Source organism: Euprymna scolopes, chromosome 3 (genome assembly GCF_053919585.1).
Source record: "Euprymna scolopes isolate OS-2025 chromosome 3, ASM5391958v1, whole genome shotgun sequence".
Taxonomy (NCBI): Eukaryota; Metazoa; Mollusca; class Cephalopoda; order Sepiida; family Sepiolidae; genus Euprymna; species Euprymna scolopes.
In genome coordinates, this window is record NC_136484.1 from 134,507,365 (window position 1) to 134,534,165 (window position 26,801).

The following is a 26,801-nucleotide window of genomic DNA, read 5'->3' on the forward strand; positions in this document are numbered from 1 at the left end:
TCAGAACTATAACAATATATTTGAGAAACACAAGGTCAATTTTAAAAGTAGGGAACATCCAGCTCCCAAAAAAGAGGCACTCTGGATAGGAACAAAATAAAAATTGCCTTAGTCATGAAGGATTTCTCCTTCACTAACCGAAGAAAAGATGAAATGTAAAGTCAGAACGGACACTAAACTTTGCTACTAGTCAAAAGCCTTAGTTACAACTTACAACATCCGACGGAATCTTACAATGAAATAAAAAATAAACCAACTTTAAAATAAAAAAAAAAACTTAAACATAAAATAAAACTATAGAGGTAGGTTGAAAAATAAATTTTATTGCATTTGTTAAGTTATTTGTAATATTTCGTTTTTAATCTCTCCTATTATACTGACTATTTATATTATTCTGACTATGCCAGTGCCTAAAAAGAAAAAATTTAAATTTTATATATAATCTTACTTAGAGAAAAATGACTTTGTTTTTTTCGCATGGAAAATGTTTATATAAATCTTATTCGAATAAAACCTGATCCATCCGTCTCTCTCTCTCTCATATATATATATATATATATATATATACGCAGTGGCCGGCGTCCAATCTTAAAATACGCTTAAATATGATATTTTAATTCATGCAGAGCTCATATATATTATTAAAGAACCAATTCTCTATTATTATATTGTAACCAATGTATAGTAAGGATTTCAAAAGTTTCAAACATCGACTTGGAAACCATCAGCTACAATCGAAGCTAAAATATTAAGCGCTCCAGCCCAAGTCGTTATCGTTCGAGACATCGACATATTGATTAGAAAACGCTAAAAATGAAGCAACTTTGACATGTAAATTTGCGCATGCGTAAAAGTAACAAGTTTACATACATCTGCCTATGTCGACGTTTTTTTTTTTTTTATTTTGACCTTTTCGTAGATATTTTACCGACTAAAATCCAAATCAAATTTGTTCCACAGATCCAAATCCCATATATTTGAAACTGTAGACCTTATATTCAGGGAGAAGTTTGGTAGAGACGGTTCTACATACACATAGACAAGCTCACTTGTGTGTGTGGGTATCTCTCTCTCTCTCTCTCTCTCTCTCCCTCTTTAACCATGTGCGAAATCTTTAATGCTACACACTTATGCACAATGTAGAAAGTGGGCATAAATATAATTAAACTTAATAGTTAAATGAAACCAATCATCGAAAAAACAAACTAACATAAGAAAATGAATAATTCATTAATGATAGTTTTTTTTTTTCAAAACAATATTCGAATTAGTAAACTTTTATCAAGTCGCTCGCATATCCATGACTGAAGATATTTAGAGGTTCGTTTTAATAATTTGAAATTGATATAAACATTATATTTTTCTATGTCAGTGTCACAAAATAAAATCAACTTGATATATATATATATATAATATATATATATATATATATATACATATATATATATGTGTGTGTGTGTATATGTAGTTAGGTGTCTGTTAAAGTCTATTTTTATCTATATATGTATATTTCACTCGTTCTCTTATGTATATTCAAATGTCTCTACAGCTGAATGCTATATTAAAATTTAAGATCTACACAAAATGTTAAATACTATGTATGCTACTCTATAGTCTAGGTTAACCGTCGGACTCCCACAATATCGAATTGTTTTCAAACAAAATTACCATCACAATTATTCAATATTCTATCAAATAATTTTACGTTGGAGGTTCATTTTATTCTTGTTAAATCAGTTGAGGTTTTATAATTCTTTTAATCAATTTTTTTTTATAATTGAAAAAAAAAAATTTAAAAGTATATAGTTGTATAATATTTCTAAAATTTAATATTTTGGAAATATTTTTAAATATTTCAATTCATACATACACACTCGCATATATATATATATATATATATATATATATATATATATATATATATATATAGCGTTTTATAGCGTTTTTAATAATTGTGTGTATATATAATTTTACTTGTAAATTGATGCAAATGGCAGAAAAGGAAATCAGAAAATTCTATTTTAGTTTACAAAATAGAACAAAATGACAAATTTATAAAAAATAATAATAATAATAATAAGAAGAAGAAGAAGAAGAAGAAGAATAAGAGCAATCATTTTTATAACTCAGAAAAATTGCAGCATTAAGAAAATTAAGCTTTTGAAATGGTAAAAACAATACATGAAATATCCCTAGGTATATAATCGGATGAGTCGATTACGAACAATTGAAATGCATTCCAGTGGATTTAACTTCGAAAAGTTTATTCTACAGTGTAGCATGCCCTCATTCCGTCAGCCATACCCATGTAGAAATCTTAACTAATTCTAAATTTTACTCTTAATGCTGAGGTTTGAATCTTCACTTTCAAAAAGAATGTTATAAGAACTAATTTTTACTAAGCACATTATCCGTTAAGCCACGAGTCTTTGAGGACATCTACCGCCCATGGCTTACGGAACGAGAGCATGATATCCCTGGGGATTAAATAAAAGGGTTCGAAATTATATGCAAATGCCGAGTTCGTCAGAAAGAGTCACGAGGTCGACAAGATAACCTGAAGAAGGTCAGAGGTTAAAGGCCGAAACGTTGTGAATGTAACATCCAAGATGAGAATTGTAGTCCAAATAATCCAAATAATACGCATTGTTAATCCTTATATAAAAAAATCAGAAACGTAATAGTAAATATATATTTTTTATGATATGTATGATAGATAAAAAATATATATTTTTATGATATGTATAATAGATAAAAAAATATATATTTTTATGATATGTATAATAGATTAAAAAAATATATATTTTTATGATATGTATAATAGATAAAAAAAAAATATTTTTTCATGATATATATAATAGATAGAAAATATATTTCATGATATGTATAATAGATAAAAAAAGTATATTTTTATGACATATATATAATCGATTAAAAAATATATTTTTCATGGTACTATTTAATTGCAAACCAACATCCAATCACATCCTTGAATCCGTAAATAATCGTTTTGCTTCATGGCCCTTGCATGTATCTAACATAAGCATCGGCACCTCAAAGGCTCCTGGTCGAGTTAAGCGACTCCAAGACACAATACAGGCCGTTTTTGTTTATCATCTCAGTGTGATGGCGATGTCAATGAAAATAGGCGAATGGGGGAAAAAAAAGGAATAAAACAAAAGCAACGGAGGCAAAAGAATGAAATCGTAGGAGGATGGGGGGGATATGCGGGGGATAAACATGGTGCAATTACTGCGAAGGATAAACTGATAAATAAAGGGTGAAAACAAACACAGAAAAAAATGGCGGTCAATAAAAAAAGAAGATAAAACAGATGTGAATAAAAAGAAAAGAAGCTTTGTATACTCGACAAAGAAAAAGAAAATTTAAAAGAAAGAAAGAAATGGAGTTGGGGGAGTGTGATGTAATAAATTGTAGCGCGCACGTGCCAGGCGGTCGTAACTGAAGGCACGAGTACTTGTCGACAACGATCAGCATCCTGGAGAACACCGCCCCCCCCCACACCTCGCCAACCACCTGACGCCACTTGTATTCAACGGCTTTACTTACCGAGTCGACTATTAATAAACGACGTGCTTTTTCTTACTGTTTACATTGGACCCAAACACTTAAACGAGTAAGCATTTAGGGACGGTTTACCGCAGCAACGTTATAGGATATACACGCTTTTCGTTCAGTATGCCCCACAAAACATGCCCCATTTATGTATCAGTACGTACAGACAAAGCGGTTTTTAATGATGTTTTAATGGTGTACCAATTTCCGACAGATCATCACGTTTTTAGACTATTAAATAACGAAACAATACTTCCGAAACAATTAATTTTATACGACAAATGGAATACAATCTGCCATTCCTTTTAGCTGGAAATTGTAGATACATAGCTTTCCAAACAATAAATGTTTGAGTAATTTAGTTTGTGTTTCATGAAATTGCATTAAAAGATAGGCACTAGGCTACTCAAAAATTGTATCACTTCGGACATTGCAATATTAACAATGTGAACATATAAGATCCCACGGCGAAGTAAGAGTCTCATTTTTTATAGGATGCATTCCTATGTATCTATCCCCCCTGCGATGGAAGAATTAAAACCCTTTTTTCTTTTTTTCTTTTTTTTTTTACTTGGCTTCCCACGCGGGAAGCGTTAGACATGAGGTTGAGGTTTAATGTGGAGAGAAACCAGCTCCACATGAAGGGGCACTCTGGTTCGTAAAAAAAAAAAAAAAATTAAAATAAACTGTATTGGTCATGAAGAATATCTCTTCAATTAACTGAGATCAAAAATTGATGCGCAGCATTATAACAGATACTACACTTTGATCTTGGCCTGAAGGCTAAGAATGTAGAGAAATTTCAGCTCCCCGCAAAAAAAAGAACTTTTAATTAGAATATAAATAAATATTTCCATAGTTTAGAAGGATTTTTTTTCTTTACTTACTGAGGGAATAAAAGAGAAATACTACACTTTTTTCCGAGTCAAATGTTACAACTGTGAATATCGTTAAGTTACTAGTATATCATTTAATTTACTTTCGAAATTTAATTATTATTAAATAGGATTTGAAATTAAAATTATTTCAATATTATACCATTGCATTTTCTTTATTCAATAATCAATTTATTAATGGTAATAAAAGTAATAATAATATATAAGTTGAGTAGAAATGTGAAACGCAAATATAAATATTGAACCACACAAAAATGATAACGCAATTTTATTAATATAGTAATAATTCTTATAGTAGTTTTCTTATATTTTTCCAACATTTTTCCTTCCGTTAAATGTGTCTATTCATTATTTCTTTGTTTGAATTCTTTCTTATTGAATCAATATTTTATTCTAGATAGTCAGGTTTTTCCGCGGGATCGTTGCAGCAATGTTGTTCAACATTATATAAGCCAACTGCAGTTTCACAGCATTGCTGTTCACCAGAAATGTATACAAAAATAAATGCACTCGACGAATTGTCTGTATTTCTACGCGCCAAGCCTAATTTTTATTGTTGTGTACAAATGCACGTTGTGGCTTAAAAATTCATGAAAAGTTTTGTCTAATTGTTCATATAATAGCAAAGTTAATATCTATTGTTGCTTAATCATTTAAACTGATTTTTAAGTTTACAAGTTGGAATCTTCATCTGTATTATATAAAAGGCAGTGTGTGTGTGTGTGTGTGTGTGTGTGTGATCGTTCCTATAGATCCTAAACGACCGAGCAGATTTTCAAAAAAATGCTCACTTTATGTAGTAGGCAGTATTCTTCGATATGTAAATTTCGACTTTATGTAGTAGGCAGTATTCTTCGATATGCAAATTTCTACTTTATGTAGTAGGCAGTATTCTTCGATATGCAAATTTCTACTTTATGTAGTAGGCAGTATTCTTCGATATGCAAATTTCTACTTTATGTAGTAGGCAGTATTCTTCGATATGCAAATTTCTACTTTATGTAGTAGGCAGTATTCTTCGATATGCAAATTTCTACTTTATGTAGTAGGCAGTATTCTTCGATATGCAAATCTCTACTTTATGTAGTAGGCAGTATTCTTCGATATGCAAATTTCTACTTTATGTAGTAGGCAGTATTCTTCGATATGCAAATTTCTACTTTATGTAGTAGGCAGTATTCTTCGATATGCAAATTTCTACTTTATGTAGTAGGCAGTATTCTTCGATATGCAAATTTCTACTTTATGTAGTAGGCAGTATTCTTCGATATGCAAATTTCTACTTTATGTAGTAGGCAGTATTCTTCGATATGTAAATTTCTACTTTATGTAGTAGGCAGTATTCTTCGATATGTAAATTTCTACTTTATGTAGTAGGCAGTATTCTTCGATATGTTTTGAATCGGAATGTCTTCGATAATTATCAATAAAAGAAAAACACCCGATTAAATAAGAAATCGGCTATTTTGTACTAAATTTAACACCTTCTAGAGTCTCACAGCAAAAGCAAATTAAAGAGGGTTTAGTTACGCACAAGAGAAATGCCTGTTATATAAAATCCAAAATATGTTCTTTGATATGACAGGGGCGCTTTCGAAATGAATGTTTCTGTTTAAAGCACAATTGAACTATGATATTTAACCCTTGCATTTTAAACTTAATCACTATACGAAACCAATTTTAGAAAATAAGCCGTATGTTGTCTACAGTGCAATGTAGACTAGAATGTATCGTGGCTAATATTATGCAGAGAGCCAGGTGAAGCTTCCTCCTGGTGCATCGCGGTGAATCCACAACTAGAGCAAGCAATCAATCGATTTGATTGAAAAATAAGCGATTCAATTGAGTTCGATAACAATAATATATGGGCTGGTGAAACATTGGGTAAGCCCCATATAATGCCGGGCAACGTCGGATCTCTCTGATAGTCTTTCTCTAAATGTGATGTACAGTTTATACAATTTTTATTACGATGTGAGTGCTAATTTTATATTTTTACATTGATATTAGTATTGCTGTATTTTTCATTTCTAGTTTCTTATACATATTTATAAAGGTCTACTGTATCTACATTTTTCGTTCCTATATATGTATCTTTAATCAGCATATCTAAACTTGAAATGTTTTCTGGAGTATCTATATATAATTTTCCAGTAAATAGTGATATAACTGAATCTGATAGGATATAGAGTATTTGGTTTGTATAAGATGTGCTGTACTAGTTCAGTTCTGCTCCGATTGATTCGTTAGTTTTCTTCTTTATATCTGTATGCTAAGATTTTATTTTACACCTGTTCTCGTGGCATAGCTTCTATCTACTACTGTCTATACCTCGTCGTTAGACTTGCTCATAGTCACACTGATCAAAGAAATTGTTCATCATCCCGTTTGGGCAGTAGAATAAACAACCTGTTCACTGCTGACTTTCCGATGAAGCAATGGAGTCAAAGCTGCTAGTTGAGCGGTTTTCTTATATCTTTTGTCTTCTCCTTCGAGAAACGTTCAACTCCTTTGTGTTGGACGTACACAAAAACTTACACAAACTTGAACAGAAAACAAAATATCCAGTCGTGCTCAACTGTAGCCAAATCATTCAGAGGATTAGAAACGAGGGTCAGTCTTAGGTAAACGTATATCACACACAAGGATGAAGAGCTAAAACTATATATAATTGGAACCTGATTTTCTTTTTTTTTCTCTGATGTATCTATATAGCAGATAAGTAAAATGAAAACACATTCATAGTGGAAAAGGGAAAATCTGTGTGTGTGTGTGTGTGTGTGTGTGTGTGTGTGTGTGTGTGTACATGAAAGAAAGTGTGAATGAAAATCGAGAAATTTAGGATAGTGGATACTTTAAAACATCTAATCAAATTCTCTCATATTCAGAGAGTTTAATATATTTTATCCGAGGAAGTCTTTTAAAAAACGGCGTATATATGTGTGGGGGTATATAACATTCTGTAAAATATGTTTGGCAGTTAAGCTACACATTGATCCTCGTGAGAATTCGTCAGGCTAATGCATGGAATAGATGTGTTTTTATATATACCCGTGATACTAGCTTTGCTAGTCAGTCAATCAGATTCTTAATTATTTATATACCCACCTATTGTAGCTAATGAGCGCGTACTTGTTTTCTTGTTGGTTTAGCGAGAATTTCCTCATATTTTTGTGATCGGAGATGACCCCTTTTTAATATGAATATTTATCTAAATTTTAGAGTATTTGTTTATGAATTTATTAATTAATTCCTTCAAACTTACTACCTAGATCTACTTACGTATTGAGCAATATCGATGTAAATGCTGAAAATATTTACATAAAATAATGTAATATATATATATATATATATATATATATATATATATATATGTGTGTGTGTGTGTGTGTGCTGCAAGCGAGGTTCACATATATAGTGGAAAAAACAAAATCAGCTTGTACTTATTGTGTGTGTGTGTGAGAGAGAGAGAGAATGCCAGCAAATTAGAGAGGCTAGGAATTAAAAAAAAAACATTCTTTGCACATAGACATGCATTTTAACCAAGGTTACACAAAGAAACGCACGAGGGACTAGGCAGAATAGGCACTTGGAGACGGAACCCTGACAACCGCTTTCGTTGCAAACGACACCCATACACAGACAGGAAAAAAAGAAAGAATTGTGCATAACCATGTGCTAAGTCCTCCTCCCTGTACCCCCACTATAACTTAAAAAAATATAAAAAAATATGTTAGCTGTTGCTGTTGTCGCTGTTTCCAATCGCAGTCTGCCCATCCAGGCCTAACTAATCAGGCACTTCTCCAAATGCAACCAAGTGGAAATTGTTCTGGAGAGGCACCAAAAGAAAAAATATATAGTAGTAAAAAGTGTTGAAGAAGAAGTATTATTATTATTATTATTATTATTAATAATCATAATAAAAAAACGATAAAGGAATATTATATAAAGATAAATAAATACAATAAACCACCTGAATGAAGAAACATTTCTCTAATCAAGGCAACTGATTTTCCCATCTTTCCCTCTATTTTTAATTATTAGCTTTATCACGCTGGAACATTTTTCTCTCTTATCTTTGTTTCCAATATGCGATTTATGAACTTTCCGTTTGTTTTTTTTAAATGAGTAATAATAGCAGGACGTGTTACCCGGCGCTGCCCGGTGGAACATTGTCCCCCTTAACAAACAAGTAAACTATGGTAGTTGTTGGTGACCACTGCTGCCCCTAACCAAATGCGGACACTAGCGGCAATGGCCGAAATAAAATAATCTGGCTTTAACTGGCGAGTAGTCATGGTTTCGGTCGATAACATACAGGTTCTGTTGAAAAAAAAAGCAATTAAAGGAATTCGTAAATCAAAATGAATTAATAAAAGAACGAAAAAGAGTCCATTAGAATAATAATGGAAAGTATAAACAAAAGTTTTAGAATTTAGGGATTCTCACTGTATATGAACTGTTAAAAGTGATCGAAATCAGTGGTAGCAGTCCTAGTAGCTTACGTTTGTTGTTCAAGTCGTCTTTTTTTTAAACTCTTCCGCCAATAGTAGTACATTAAATTCCAGTTTTATGTCGTTTTATTTTAACATTTAAAACAAAACAATTTAAGATTTTCACTTCATTTCTTAGAGTATTTCCATGTAAAGAACAGCGTTTGGAATAGACATCCCAACCTCCCCATGTTAAGAACGGCTTTCGGAATAGACGCCAGCAACCGCCACATCCTAAGAACAGCGTTCGTAGTAGACAACCCAAACATCCCCGTGTAAAGAAAGGCATTCGGAGTAGACAATCTCCCTTTAAGGGGGGGGGGAATGGAAAAGTAATTCCCCTAAATTTAACCGTAATAATCGTAGTCAGCATACCCACCAACAAATGCTAAAAGAAAAAGAAATTTGGGAGCTGGAAGTCTACAAGGGGGCAGGGCGAGTAATGATGATAGAGATGGTTTTTCGAAGTTAAAATCATGAAAAAAAAAACGAGGAAGAAATTGAGAAAATATGTCGAGTCAAAAGAAAATTAAAGAGACTTTGCCAGAACCGAAGACCGAGTAATTGGTTACCTTTTTGTACGCCTTCATTAATTTTGTTCCCCCCTCCCCATTTCGACTTCCTTGTTTACTTTTCGCTATTAATTTTTATGACATTTTCTGATTTGGCTTTTGTTTTGCTCGCCTTGTCTATTGCAGTCTCATCAATTTCAACCCGGTCTATTCTTCACGCCACTCCATCCTTTTTGTTTATTTTGCCACCTTTGTTTTTTCCCCCCTTGATTCTCCGTTGTTTAGTGATTTTTCGAGAAATTGATTGATATTGCCAAGCTTCCAGCCGAGACATCTATCACACGAGTTCAAAAAAGTCAACACAAACTTTTTCACCGTTTCTTCCCAATAAAACAACGGATTCAAAAAAGTCTATTTTCCTTTCTCTCTCTTCACACGCACACACACACACATATATATACATATATATATATATATATATATATATATATATATATATATGAGAAAGATGTATACATACATATAAGAAAGAGAGAAAGAACATTTTATAATCCATCTTTACACACACACTCACACATATATATATGTGTGTGTGTGTGTGTGTGTGTGTGTGTGTGTGTAAAGACGGATTATAAAATTTTCTTTCTCTCTTTCTAATATGTATGTATACATCTCTCTCTTTCTCTCTCTCATATATATATGCGTGTGTGTATATATATATGTGTGTATATATGTGTGTATATTTTATATATATATATGTGTGTGTGTGTGTGTGTGTGTGTGTGTTAAGATGGATTGTAAAATTTTCTTTCTAATATGTATGTATACATCTCTCTCATATATATATATATGTATGTATATGTATATATATATATATATATATATGAGAGAGATGTATACATACATATTAGAAAGAGAGAAAGAAAATTTTACAATCCATCTTAACACACACACAGACACACACACATATATATATATATAAAATATACACACATATACACACATATACACACATATATATACACACACATATATATATAGACACACATATATATATGAGAGAGAGAGAGAGAAAGAGAGAGATGTATACATACATACTAGAAAGAGAGAAAGAAAATTTTACAATCCATCTTTATACACACATATATATATATATATATATATACAAACACACAAACACATATATATACAAACACACATATATATATATATATATATATATATATATATACAAACACATATATATATATACAAACACACACATATATATACAAACACACACATATATATATATATATATATATATATATATATATATATATACAAACACACATATATATATATACACACAGGCACACACATATGAGAGAGAGAGAGAGAGAGAGATGTATACATACATATTAGAAAGAGAGAAAGAAAATGTTACAATTCATCTTTATGACAATAATACATTAGTATTGATGGACAATAGCAGTCAATTCAGGCATCGGTTGTTTTACAATATGTATACCTAGGAGAGCACGGTTCTAACGATACCTAAAATCAATTCTTCTTCAACAAAACATATCCCCTAACGAATATTAAAACTCATATGATACTAAACCTTATATATCGAATACTTATTCTAATCTTGATTCAAAATATATTTGTAATAGTTCCTATAACATGTCTATACTTTAAGGCAAAAGCTGATGTGGTCTTAATTAATTACACTATAGGGAATCTTGCTTATTCGGTGTATTATAACAAAAAAAAAAGGTTAAACTGGATTCAAATCCGAAAAATTAAATGTGCCTTTATTATGTATACTAAAATCCTTCGAATACTCAAAAGAAACCGACATTTATGTGATACATATTAATTAATCTTGAATAATTCTTGTTAACATTTCACAAAATCGGGGTTATTTCAATTTTCCCGAAGGACTTCCATTCCATTTTAAAACTCTTTGCATGAAACTGACTTAAATTAAATATATCCCATATTACCACCCCTTATCACCCGTGCTTACCACCCACATATTTAAACCCTATGCCAACACATACAGGCATATAAGCTTAAGTTGTCAATTTTTTTTTTAGGTTTCTGTTATTTTAATGTTTTGATTCATATATTGAACTCTGTGTTCGAATTTCTGAACCCCACAGTGATTATTCTTATTTCAACTAAAATGGATCTGATGGTTGTTATATATCTATTGTTATACTAAACCTAACTGAATCAATGTGTGTATCGTTTAAACAAATAGACGCATACAATTATTTTATCAAAGAATATGGTTAACAAAACAACACTTACGAGGGGCGTGCAATAAGTAATGCCCCTGACTTACTTCCAGTTGTCTGATTTAGCTAAAATTTTGCATGTGCAATGACTTATAGCCCTCCGGGTTATGTGGCAAATTACAGCTCTAAACGAATTGTGTTTTTTGTTTTACAAGTATTTGAACAGAGTCAGGTGTAAAATGGAGCTTGTTGAATGTCGAGCAGTGATACGGTTTTTGTATTTGAAAGGACGCACACCACAGGAGACTTGATGAAATGAAAGAAACTTATGGTGATAATGCCCTATCATATGACCTTGTAAAACGCTGGCATAGTGAATTCAAACACGGCCGGAAGTCTGTAGAAACACCTCTCAGACCTGGTCGCTTCCCTTCTGCCATTGATGAGGTATCTGCCCGTCAAGTTGAGGCTGCCATTTTGGAAGATCGGCGCATTACTATTCGCCAAATAGCCCAAGATGTCAAGATTAGTACAGCGTCTGTGGAAACTATAATTCATGACTATTTGCATATGCATAAGGTGTCTGCCAGATGGATTCCCAGGTTGCTCACACCATTCCAGAAGCGAGAACGCGTCGAGTGCTCAAGAAGGAATTTGGAGAGGTGCCAACAAGATGAGTCAAAGTTTTTCAAAAGACTGATTACACACGATGAAACCTGGGTTCATAACTCTGATCCAGAGACCAAAGCCCAGTCAATGCAGTGGAAGCACTTGGATTCACCACCTCCAAAGAAGGCAAGGATGCAGCCCTCCGCTGGCAAGGTTATGCTCACAGTTTTCTGAGACCAGGACGGAGTAGTGATGACAGATTCCCTGGCAAAGGGTACCACAATTATAGGAGCCTATTATGCTTCAGTTTTGAGGAAATTAAGGGAAGCTATCAAAATCAAGAGGCGGGGCAAGATCAGCAAAGGTACCCTCCTCCCGCAGGACAACCCTCCGGTCCACAACTCGCATGTCGCCAGATCAGAACCACAGGCATGTGGTTATGAAATTCTCCCCCATCTTCCTTACTCTCCTGACTTTGCACCCTCTGATTTTAACGTCTTCCCAGCCATGAAGTTGTTTTTGAAAGGAAAGCGTTTCCCTGATGATGCAGCCTTGATTTCTGAAGTCACGTCGTGGTTGGAGGACCAACCTGGGGTGTTCTACAAAAATGGTCCCCAGAGCTGCATCAAACGATGGGAGAAATGCATAACTCTGGGTGGTTGCTATGTAGAGAAAGACTAATAACTCTGCCAAGTTTCATTGCTCTACTGCTATGGGAAGTGGGTCAGGGGCATTACTTATTGCACACCCCTCGTATCAAAACAAAAAGAGTTCAACACTATTAAGAGGTGCAAACAAATATGCATGATATTAAGTCTTCATCTTTAATTTAATGTATAATTTTATTATATCATCAGAAGAACAAGTAAATGTTTTTCTTTTTAGTCTTTTTCTCTTTCTTTTTCACTACTTTTCTCTTTTCTTCTTTTCCCCCTTTTCTTTTGTATTTTCCCTGTTTCCTTTTTGTCTTTTCCTTCTTTTTTGTCTTTTTCCTTCTCTTTTTTTTGGTCTTTTTTCTTCTTTCTTTTTTGTCTTTTTCTTTTTTTTGTCCTTTTCCTTCTTTCTTTTGTTTTTTTTTCCTTTTTTTCTTTGTGTCATTTTCCTTTTTTCTTTGTCTTGTTCCTTTTATCTTTTCCCCTTTTCTTTTTGTTTTTTCCCTTTTTGTCTTTTCCTCTCTTTTTCCCTTTTTGTCTTTTTCCTTATTTTTTTTACTTTTGCCTCTTCTTTGGTATTTTTTTTCTTTTTTTGTCTCTTTCTCTCTTTATCTTATTTTCCCGTTTACTTTTCCTTTCCGTTCTGATGATATAATAAAGTTATATTTAACTTTATTACCCATCTTTCATTGATATATATTATATATCAGTGTAAATTTGAATGGAATCGGCCGTAGTTAAAGGTAACTGGAAGATTTATTTACACTAGCAGGACCCGTGGAAATTCCACGGTAGTTAAAATCTTTTAAAACACATCAGTAAGAAATTCCTTATTGTTATATTACAAAAATGAACGTATGGAAGCTAGTAGAACAAAGAACTTTAGTTTAAACTTTTATTGAAGGTCAATGCGATCGTAACTGATGCTGTTGATATTGTCAGGAAGTGCTGATGATGATTGAGGCGGTGACAGGGACGTCGATCAGCTGCTTGGAGTGAGAATAGTGGTCAGTCAGCAGGTTCTTGGGAGTCAGACTGTGAATTTAAAAAAAACTGTGGCATTGTTGACATTGATTTTGTGAAAGTTCTGATGACCCCAAGTTGTTTAATATTTCAGGACATTTTGGATTACACGTGTGAGAAAACTGCCATTGCATCTTGATGAAGCTGTTGTAGATTCCTAGGACTTCCTGTAAATGTAGATGGTAGAATAACTGGTACACCAGAATAACCATCTTCGTTCCTTGCTAAATTATCCATTAAGCCAGAATATTGAGCAGCTCTTGGTTGACTTTGATAGCTTTTAATGAAGTTAAATAAGCAACCGTCAACTGTTACATATGCAATAGACTTTTCTATTTATTTTGAATTTTATTCAATGAAGATTTGGAAATTCACAAATATTTTTAAGTCGAATTATTGATATAGATTTCAATTAAATAAAATATACTGTAAATCTTTTAATAAGGAATAAATATTTATTTAAACCATAATCATTGGAACAAAGTATTTTACTGCATAAAAAAACGGTTATGGGGAGATGGGTTAACTATTTTGAACCGTCACCTAAATAACGATTTAATGAAAACAATGTTTAAAATGTTCATGTATCTGTTTTATAATTTTTGTTAAATAAGAAAACTCATTAAACTTTGATAGCACTATTGTAAGAATCATGCTGAAAGCCATTCTTAATACGGGGAGGGGGGTTAACTATTCTGAAACTTCACCTAACAATGTAATAAAAATAATGGAAAAATTCTTTAGTTAAATAAAATATACTGAAAATCTTTAAATAGGAAATAAATATTTCTTTAAATAAATTAAATCGAAAGTAATGAAACAAAGTGTTTTATTTCATATTAAAAAAAAAATGGTGTGTCCATTTTTATAGTATTATGTCGGTGGGCATAAGAAGATGATGACTGCCTGTAAAAGAAGCAAAATAAAACGAACAAAACATAAATAATAACTATGTAAACAACGTGAAGCTGCATAAATGTTACAAAATTAATCGATTCGGCATTAAATAACACGAAAAAGGATTGATATGCCGTAAAACAAAAGCAAAACAGAACAAGACGTAAAATATGTTTTGACTCTGTGTTACTCAGTGTATTTGCGAATGGTGACTTTGGTGATTTATTTAATAAAGTCATTCTTGACTTTTGTAACATTTATTTCTAAACATATTTTTTGTTATGTAAGGCTTACTCAAAAGTAAATAAAAATAAAAAAATAAAAAGATAAAGTGGCACAGTAAAAAAAAAAAAATGAACTCGTAGCGTTAAATGTAAAAAAATATATTTATTACTGAATAAAATAGAATAAGCGTTCCGTACTACAGAAGACATCGTTAAAAATGTAAGTAAAATACTATACCATTTAAACTGTGGAACGATACCTTCTATGCATAATTGTCTTTAAAATAATCCCGAACCAAAAATAGACAGTTCATATTATATATATATATATATATATATATATATATATATATATATATATATATATATATATATATTTTTGTTGTTCAGGAAGTTTTGGGAAATAAAAGGGTTTAATGATTTTTAACTAATAAAGATTGAACAATAAAGGGAGATCAAAATGGGTCAAAATTCACATTAATTAATGTTTTCGATGATAATGGCGTGTTTCATTCATTAATGTTTGCGATGATGATGACGTGACACCGTACGGACAAGTATATTAATATATAGATTATTAACACCAGCGATATATAGGGAAGGTTGTAACTTATTTTTACAGGAATGCTTCACTAATCTTTGATCCTGACCAAATAATGCTGGTTGCTTATCACCATTTCTTGAATCTTTGGCGTGACTTGACTAAAGATTGAACCTTGGTTACAAGTTTATTAGTGAAACTATGATCAAATCAGGAATTATAATCTAGCAGGCATCACAACGTTGATTACCAGCAATGCTATTAACATCGCTATTTTCATAATATCTTTAAAGTTTTTGAAATAGCGTAAAGTGTTGTTTCTGATTAAGGAGAAACAAAACCGTAATAGAAGATTGCTACATTAAATTTGATATTTTGTTACAAGGCGCTCGGCAGGAATTAATTTATATTGATAACTGAAAACTACCACCCCACTGAAATGTCACTGGATTTTTAATTTATCTAGATTAAAGGGCGTCAAACTAGAAGCAATAATAAATTTAATTTTCTGTGTGATCTACTTTGTCTGGATTAAGCTGGTTGTTTTACAGGTAGTTCGTTAGGTTATGTTTCTATCTAGTTTATTTACACTAGCGGGTGGGTAAGGGGAGGCTTAGCCCGGTCCTAAAATGTGCTTAAAATTTTTTTTTTTAAATTTGTCCAGATTTCGTATATATTATTATAGTCCTTATTTCAAAAGTAAAAAAAAAAAAAAAGGTTTCTGTGCCATCAGCTAGAATCGAAACCGAAAGCAAAACTATACAATTAAAAGCTGGTGATATTACCACTGTACCAATATAACACGCATATAAACCAATTGAAAGATACAGTATGTTTTTTTACACAGTGATCACCACTTATCAAGGCCTGGAAGCCACGCAGGGATAAGGGTTATTGCAAGTACATTACGTTAGTGTGGAGATCTGATGAAGTGTTTACTTAAGGGGGCGGTTCATTAGGAATTTGCTAACGTTGGACTTGAAGACATCCAAGTTGTAGTCCGGTGGGAAGCAGGCAGACGGAACAGAGTTCCACAGGCGTGCAGTTCTAAGAAAGAAGCTTTGCTCATGGAATCCACGTTTTGATTTAGGCACAGATATAGAGTGGGGGAAATTTCTCACAGTGGATTCAGCTAGACGGGTGTTTTTCGTGAAAGATTGACGAGGGGGGACCAGAGATTGGAGTTCAGACGAGCACCTGTCATGGAAATAACGATAAAACAAGGATAGGCTCGCAACGTCTCTTCTGTGGGAGAGAGGTTGCAGGGTAGAGAAAAGGGCATCACCCACTAAGCCACGAAGTCTATTTTGTACTCTGTCAAGGCAGGATAGGTTGTTTTTAGCAGCTCCTGCCCAGATATGGCAACAGTATTCCATCCTTGGACGTACTTGGCTTTTATATAGATTTTAACGGTCTTTTCAATTTTGACCCATTTTGATCTCTTAAAAACTATTTTAACCGGCTAAAGACTCATAAAAGGCCCAGAAAAAGTCCAATCATTTTAGGATCCTAGCGCAGCTCTGCAACTTTTAGTCCCGGAAGTGATATTTTGAAAATATGGAGATAGTAAGCATACATAGTGACTTTTATAAATTAGATTTCAATAGTTAACGCAATAATAGTTGTAAATATTCACTATCCTCACACTAATGTTTATTGTTGCATTATTTAAATCGGACCCTAAATCAGCCTATAGAAGATATCGATGCCATATTTGACGTTTTATCTCTTATCAGCTATATTAATAGCACGAATCAATTTTAATTCGTATTAGATGTTTCGAAAATACTTGTTCTGATTAGGAAAAAAATATATTGCCCTTGCTCACGAAAGCATTAAAATTATGAGGTGAAATTTTACTGAGGTATATCTATGTATTGTTTATTTATGCATAAATATTTATGAATTTTTTTAATTAAAATCGTGTTTTAGAAATAATTAATTTTTTCCAATGAATGACTCATCTTATCTGAGAACATCCATGGATTAAGGAATGCTCTTTTTGTATTGGTTGCAAACGGTAATTTTTTTGTAATTTTGAAAAAATTACATAATTCCAAGTTTTCAATTATATTATTTCTCTATCTCTTATATTGAGATTTCTTGATTAGGTTGGGATTTTGTTATAAATATTAATATGAATATATATAGATAGTTTAGGTTTACAGTATTGTACACCGTAATCCGAAAGCACTTCAAAATTTAAATAGATAAACAGATAGATATGTTGTAGGTTAATTTATCTGTCTATCCCCTGTTATATGACAAATCACTGTCTGAGTGAGTTCCTTCCTTCCGAAATGGCAAAGCCTATCCTCTGCAAATTTTGCATAAAGGTCATTTATATGTCTGGCAGTGTTCTTGGATATGTTTTGCACAGAAGATAATTCGATAAATATCAATAATCGAAAAAAAACATCTTAAAAATAGCCTTTTCTCTCTTATAGATAAAAAATAATTTTTAAAAGGGGAAAATTGTACGTTACATCGACAAGTGAGATAATAGATTTCAGCAAATAATTTCTTCTTTAAAAAACAAATTTATTATAACCTGAAGATATAACTTAGTGGTAGAGCATTCGGCTTAAGATCGAGTGACCCCCCCCTGTACATACACGGGTCTACCTCACCATTTTATTTAAAAAAAATCTTATTAAGGAGTTTAATTTACGATAAAAAAAGATGTACCATTTAAAATCGCTGCAAATCATCTCTTCCTTTAAATCTTTTCAAACTAAACATTAATCAGAAGTGACTTTTTCAGGGCAGTCATCGTCAAACCCAAATATCAGCTGACATGATACCATAAACAAACACAGATGGAATTTGATGAACGACATTATCAGTACTTTATTATTTATTTATTTGTGAATTAGTTCACTGGGGTAAAATAATTCCTCATAATATATCATAATGAAGTGATTCTATAATAAGGCATACGCAACATGCATAGATGTAAATATAATGCTTAAGCGTATTGTCCGATCGGGCAACGTCGGACTGCCAGATAGTATATATATTGAAATATGCAATTCTACGAGAGACTGTTTACTTGTGGGCGTATTTCTTTCCTTCCCGTATATTGTCTATTATGACATTTTTATACTTGATCAATTAACGTCAATTACTAATACATACTTTAAAATATTCTTATTTCACAAAATAATTTGATTACAAAATTAGAAAAACTAAACATTATTTTTTTTTCTTTGTAAACAAGGATTTTTTTTTCGTTTTTCTTCCCTGGTATCACAGAGTGGTACAGCTACTATATCATTGTCTAGGTTCTGAGATAAATTGGAAGTAAGTAATATTAGTTCATAAATGTCCATCATGGATATGATGGACAAAACATCCCATATTCCTGGACCGTATCCACTAAACTAATTACATTGCACTCGCTAATTTACCGTGTGTAAAGTACGATAGACTAATAGAAATCATTTTTATTCTCATGTCCAAAGCGATGTATTTATAGTTAAACCGATCAGATTGTTGATGCATACCAAATATATTAATCGAGAATTTCAGTAGTAATTCCGCCATGTTATATAAAAAAAAATGGTTTATATATCTTCTGCTAAATTGTAGTAATAAAAAAAAAATCAGTGGAAATCTCATCGATAGAATTGTCACATGAGGTGGAATATGGAATCCGGAAATGCTATCTAGAGGCGTTGAAAAGTGAAAACTGTATCAAATCAATATGCCGATAAACAGTTAATTTTACAATCTCCTGACAGCATAGCGATCACATAAGGATATCCCTCTGTTTAAATTATCATCCTACCGACATAACATTACGACTATCCCCTCGTATATATATATATATATATATATATATATATATATATATGATGAGAAATAGAAACATGAGACGATTACAATATTTTTACCGATTCCAATACATACCTGGTTTCGATTAGAATCCCTAAATATGTACCTATAAAAATCGGATTACCGCAAGAACCTATTTAATATATGTGCATATATTTTCGCAAATGTAAATAGCATTTAAGGCGGAATATATGGATTTTAGTTTTGCTATTAGTTTAAAATTAATAAATATTTATCATTTCATCATTAGTACCAGTAATAGAAACTTAAGTTAAATAACAAAGGAAAATATATTAATAAAAGAATCGGTTTTGGCATCGAAAAACAAGCACACATTTTTCCGATACAGAACCCTTTAAAATACTGATTCTTCCGATCTATTGTCCCATCACTATAATATATATTTGCAAGTACGGTGCGAAGAAACACAGCAGCCTGCTCGATAATAAAAAACAATGTAGTAATGATTTAAAAAGTTTTACAAAAATGTCTCTTGCGCCCCTACAGAGAATCGAAACCAAAACGTTTAACTTAATTTTTGCCTCTGCCGTCAATGACTGAGCTATGAAGACAGGTTTGCGTCAAGGTTAAATGTTAAAACATTAACCAATAACTATTACAGTTTGCATACACATTCGTAATGTCGGCGTTCGACCTTCACCTGGCAAGTTACATTTTTTTTCATACTTTTGTACTGATTTTCATAGATAAAATCCAAATATAAAGTTTCGTATGAGTTTAAATTGCTTATATATGAAGTTTTATGAGTGTAGACCATACATTTTAGGAGCTTGGTACGCAATTTTAAAAAATATATATATACGCATAATAAATATTTTTACAAAGAGGTTTGTGTTTACTATAACCTTATTACGCAAATATAAATCATGTACAATATCTGCATTAATATAATAATACGTAATAGTAAACTAAAGATGATTATTCCATGAAAAATCGAAAAAAAAACAATAAAAAAGTAATTAAAATGAATGTTTTAAAGATATGCAAATTAGCTAAATCTTTTGCTAGTGAATGCAATTCTACGATCCATATATAAGAAAGTTGTATTTACTTTTTAAATAAATAGAAAAACGAATTTTAATATAAGTCTCGAAAGACAAAGGATACCCTGTGTGTGAAACAATGCAGAGATAAGCGGAGAGCACACACAGCACACGGAAGTCAGTCCCAAACGGTCACCTCTCTGGTACTGACCAGGCTCATCGTTGCTTACCTTCACTGATCCAACGCGAACCGGTGTATCGAACGGGATTATGCCCTATGCCAATATATAATATAAATATCAATACACAAAAACACCCAAATTTTCCAGGAGTAATATATATATATATATATATATATATATATATATATATATATATATATATATATATAGTGTGTGTGTGTGTGTGTGTGCTTGCGTAAATATTTACCTGAAAGATGTTTTCTTTTCTTATTCTGTTATGCATTTGGTGTCTTATTTTTTGCCAACAAATATTAGATGGTGAATGAACAGAGTATTTGACAATGCCGATATATTGGCTCACCAAATGTTCCTAAGGGTCTGTTAATTTGTCTGGTGTCGCCACACAAATCCGCGGTAGAAGTAAATTGAGAATGCACGCAAAATTCAGACGGTTCTCCTGTCACTTTAGCGCAAACCTCTGCTGATTTTTCCTGCACATGCCCGAATCGGCGTGAATCACTTGTCCAAAGTAAACATTAATTAGAGATAAATATGCAAGAGAGAAAAGGCATTTGACGAAGGCATTCAGAAAGACTGTAAATAAAATCGATTGAGGAAATGGGAGCTAATAATCTAACGAACCATAACAAATAAGGGTAATATACGAACGATGGCGGCCGACGAGGGAGATAAGATAATAGATTGAAGTAAGAGGGTGACGTTGTAAGAAGGAAAAAGGATATCTAAAGTAATCAAGAGAAATAAAAAGTGAGAAAGAGAAAATATCAGGAGAGGAAAAGAGACGCATTGATGTAGAGCATAAGAGAAACGAAGACAGGAAGTATAATATATAAGGAGAAGGTGGATAAAAGAGAAAGAGGGATAGTAAATTAGACAGACAATGAAAGAGAATCAAAGTAGATATGGATAAAAGAATGAGATAACTAGAGAACAACAAGGAAGAGGTGTAAAGATTATATAGATAAATATGACGAATAGTGACTGAAAATAACGTAAGAAGTGAGTGATGAATAAGGCTAGGATGCTCTTTTCATATTTTGACTCTCGAGTGTGTATATATTGATATCTTATATGCTTTTTATATCGAATGATGTGGTCCTCGGTTGATAAACTGTGTCTAACTCTATCGGATGTATACTCGAGAGTGAAAAAAATGATAAGAATAATCTGTTGTCCTAGCCCTAGTGATAACAGAAGAGAGAGGTCAAACGAGGAGGGAAAACGTAATAGGAACCAGGAGCAAGCGTAGAAAATCCATGAGAAATATATAGGAGCCAAAGAAGAGAGAGAAGGAAAAAAACATGTTAAAAATAACGAGAGTGAGAAAGTAAGGATTGGAAAAATTTATTGGATTTCGAAAAAAAGAGGAATAGTGTGGAAAGGCTAAAGGAGAATTAAATAATAAATAATAATAATAAAATGAATGGACGGCAATAAAGAGATCTGAAAGCAAAGAACTGAGGAAAGAAAAGAGGGAGAGGAAGAGTGGAAAGACATTAGAAGGATAATGAGAGGAAAATAACGGAAAACGAGAGATTAAGGAAATAAAATTGCGAAAAAAGGAGATATGTAACAGAACTGTTAGCGTATTTATCAACAAATTACCAAGCCGGTGAACGATGTGACATCACAGCGGAGAAAGAGAAGGGAAAGAAAAGAACAAAGAAAAAATGCACCACGTGGCGATTACTAGGAAATACAAAAAAAAAAAAAAAAACGTGCTAACGTGAGATAGAACTGTGATCCCGTGGTGGCGTGAGATAAGTTTAACCCGCGTCGAGACAGCAGGGCTTTGTAAACTATATGGCAGACGCGATGACCAAAGATCTTTAAATGCAATATGGTATTTTTGAATGTACCATAAATAAATGCCTTTCATTTGAAATGAAAAAGAGGAGTCGAAAGATGTTTTCGTTTCTTATTCTGTTATGCATTTGGTGTCTTATTTTTTGTCAACAAATATTAGATGGTGAATGAACAGAGTATTTGACAATGCCGATATATTGGCTCACCAAATGTTCCTAAGGGTCTGTTAATTTGTCTGGTGTCGCCACACAAATCCGCGGTAGAAGTAAATTGAGAATGCACGCAAAATTCAGACGGTTCTCCTGTCACAGTCGAATTTCTTTTGTTTGTTTCCGTGCGACTGTCTCAGGCACAACGGGTTGGTTTCGACTGTTCAAATGTACCGACGCCGTTAAAAATGTTTAATGACCACGTTACGTCATGAAAGAAGGAATCGGAAGTAATGACGGTTAATAAATATCTAAAGTAGATAGGTAGGGAAGGAAAGATGAAAAGAGTAGCGGGTGACAAGATAGACGTAAACTGTAAGGAAGCGGGTGAAAGGGAATAGGTGAGAATACAAAAGGAAAATGGAAAGGAAACAAGGGAAAAAAGAAAAGTATAATACTATTCCGCTATCAGAGTCCAACCCACATTTTAGTGGGGCAGATTGTTGAAACAATCTTTCACTTGGTGCTTGTATTACTAAGTGAAAGATTCTTATGGAATATTGAGATAATCTGCCCCAGTATTTATGTATTTGTGCACTTTGATTCCGAAACAACCGTTAGTGAGTAAAAGACGCGCCGTTTCCTAGTCCCCACAGCAAGCCATTTGAAATGGTAAGGGAAAGCTAGAAAGAAAGTAGCGAGTCAGTTTTACCCATCCACCAAAAATTAATCTGTTGGGAAATATTTCACTATGATAAAAAGTAAATGATCGGTTTGTTTTGTACGCCATCAGAAATATCCATCAATTGTACGTAAAAAATTAAATTTCCGTTATACTTCTATGGTGTTATTTAAATATCTTGCTAAAGTCGAAACTAGAAAGTGCACACATTTGCGAAACATATATTTCTCCTTATTAACTTATATAAAATAAAAATTTAAAAAATATTTGGTGTTTAGCGTAACATAAAATGCAAGGAAATAGATTCCGTAATGGTAAGTTGAAACAAAGAATATGTGCATGACAAAAAATACCCCCTTCATAGAAGAAATTGGTAGGAAGTTATACAACAAAAGAAATAGAAGAATAAGTAAAAGAAGGTAAATATGAAAAAAAAATAAGTTGCAAATATAAACGACAAAATAATAGACGAATATACGAGAGAGCGTCAAAGCATAAAAGACCATAAAAATATCAAAAAGCAAAAAAAAAAAAAATGGCGATATTCGAAGAAAGGAATTGTCTGTAAGTGTGGGCTTCACGACAGATGGATTCTTTAAAATGTCCCTGGAAAAGAGGGCTTGGAGGCTTGTTAATATAAATATGGCTACAAATTATTATGAACAGATTCTGACAGACGAACTAATAAATGTCTGGTAGATACCAGACCTAAACTACCGCCATCTTGGACAGCCATCTTAGAAGACTATCTTATTTCGTCGGCTGACCATTTTTTATCATTCATTTTTTTCGTCTGTTTTTTTTTGTTTTTGTTTTTTTTTGTATTAAATATCTTAAAGCTGATAATCGCACTCACGCGAATAGAGGCACGCATACAGTCTGCTTTGCTTCTTAAGGCTGGATATATCAATGAATCAGTAAATATGCGTCAAACTCCTTGTATTAAAATGGCACTCGCAACTTATTGTGCCTCTATGCATTAGTAGATGGTGGGTCGGGAGTAATAGATAAATTAAAAACATTTTTATCGTATTTTTCCCCAGAGTCTCATCCTGTTTCTTCTGACTCGTACGTCATTTGATTGGGGTGTATGCGGATAATATTTTCAGTGAACGCTTTGTTGAACATAAAAAAAAACCCCAACAATTTTACTTGTTTAGATTCAAATTGACTGTTGGTACAGTGCACTTAGATTATATATGGACATGATTCTCTCTTGGAATATCAGTTCACATTAGATGACCAAAGGTAACCGACGTTGAACATTTTCGCATTGGTGACCATTTTGAAATACCAGGCTCTGTATATATATGGTGGAGGGATGACGGCACTTAAATGAGAAAAACTGCATAAAATAACGATAAAACAATATAAAGCTATTTAAACCGGGTCGATGCATTTCTCATTGCGTATAATACCTCTCCCAATTTTGAATGAGGTTATGATGCGACCATACATTTACTTGGATATATATATATATATATATATATATATATATATATATATATATATATATATATATCATTTACTGGTGTATTTTTTGCGATACATTTGAACGAATTTCTGATTAATACAAAAGATCAATTTTATGTAAATGTTAAGTGGAAATAATTTCCCCTTCGCCAATGTGATAACCCCAGACAGGAAGCGACATATTTATTTATAATTTATTCGTTTATGAACACTTGTTTCTTTGTTCACGACTTATATACAGAATGTATCAGAATATATTCATGGCAATTAAATTACAGAGACGTCCGGATTTCATCCCCGTAACGAATCGCTTAGCCTACTAGTTCCTTACGTGTAATTGTTTTAAATATCCTTTCATAATATACTACCACGTTCTACTTACGTATTGCGCAATAATATATATATATATATATATGTATATATATATATATATATATATGAGAGGGAGTATAGGACCCACTACAAATGGCAGATCGTCGGCTACTTTTTCTATCATTTATAGGCATACACATTGTAACGTTGTGAGCATTCCTGAAATATGTGACTATTGTGGACATTTCCTTGTAACCAAAGCGATTTACAAACTCGAGATGAATTGAGTGCTGCTGTACTTTATAAAATCTGGTTGCGAAACATCAATTTCTCATGCACAGTTTCGAATAATAACTTTGATCTCACCAGAACAATGAACAATTCACATGAACTCGTTGCTGCATGACTTATAACACAAACCCGGATATTTAAGTGAGCATACGTGTCCACACATCAAAATGCAGTAAGGTATTTAAACTGTTAACGAATATTTATTATTTTTTGGAAAGTGACTGAAGACAAAGCGTGAAGCCAGTTGATTAAAGGAGCTACTCAGAAATAAAGACAGAAAATAGCCATTGACCATAGTTTTAAAAAGAGTCGAATAGTTAGTAGGAATAAAATATCACATGTCAGCCATTTTTGGAAATAAGCTGCTGGAATAGAAAGATATCATAACGAGGCATCTGATCAGTAAATGAATGAAGACTATTAGTGTAACAAGTTAAACGAAAACAAATGTAGTAAAATATAAACAGCACATTTTGTAAGAATTCATGGCATAATTGTACTTATATGTAGCTGAGATAAGTAACATCACGTCAGTTAGGGAGGAGTCACTGAGGAGATAGGGTCGGTCCAATTAAATTACAGCTACACTTCTGAACGTTATCAAGAATCCTCAAATAGACTGGAGATTAACCCACCAAATATAACAGCATTATTTCCTTTACATTGTCCAGTAAACGACTAAGATGTCTCTAATATTGCATTCATTAAAGGTTAGCTATATATTATTGTTACAGCTTTTACCATTTCAACAGATTATTAATTTACTATCTTTTCCTATACATAAGTTTTATATATTTTGTCCATTTATAAGTACAAGTATTTAATTATTAAATATTCATATCACATTTTTATTCATATTTCTTCACGGTTATTAATTATAAAAACATATTCGGTTACTTGTTGATATCTGATTCCACGTGGACTTCTTTTCGTTGAAATTTTCCTTTCCTCATATTAGCGTTTCCTGAGATGCGCAATACGCCATTACTCTAAATCTGCGCACGTTGTTAAAATGTATGACTAATACGGCCATGACTTTTTTTCTAATCATCTTTTTTATTCTTTTTCTTGTATTCTTTAGAGCTCCACGAAGGCTAGCGAAAGCGGCATTGTGGACGATCTCCAGGCGGTCAAAGATGACGAGGATGATAATGACGACGATGAGGATGACAAACTGCCTTCTGGTCACGACTACGATACGGAGAGATTGAAAGCCTTTAACGTAAGCTGACGATGCAACCAATTCTTAAACACCACACACTCCAATCTAGTTTTTTTTTCCTCTTTTTTTTTAGATTGTGGTTTCCCCATGCATATTTTGTAATTCTTTAATAATTTTTTTTGTTTCAATTTATGGTTTTCCGACATCAACATTTTCTCTTATCTGAGATTAAA

At 32.5% G+C, this 26,801-nt stretch overlaps 1 protein-coding gene across 3 annotated transcripts in view; it reads left to right on the forward strand.

Annotated features, from left to right (window-relative positions):
- Positions 1-26,801, forward strand: part of LOC145259121 (nucleolar protein 4-like) — a 1,685,616-nt gene that overhangs the window by 1,587,719 nt on the left and 71,096 nt on the right. For all 3 annotated transcript variants that reach the window (XM_080116807.1, XM_080116798.1, XM_080116813.1), the window contains one exon: positions 26,488-26,628. In XM_080116807.1, coding sequence (XP_079972933.1) covers positions 26,488-26,628 — 141 coding nt within the window. The remainder of the gene's footprint in view (positions 1-26,487; positions 26,629-26,801) is intronic.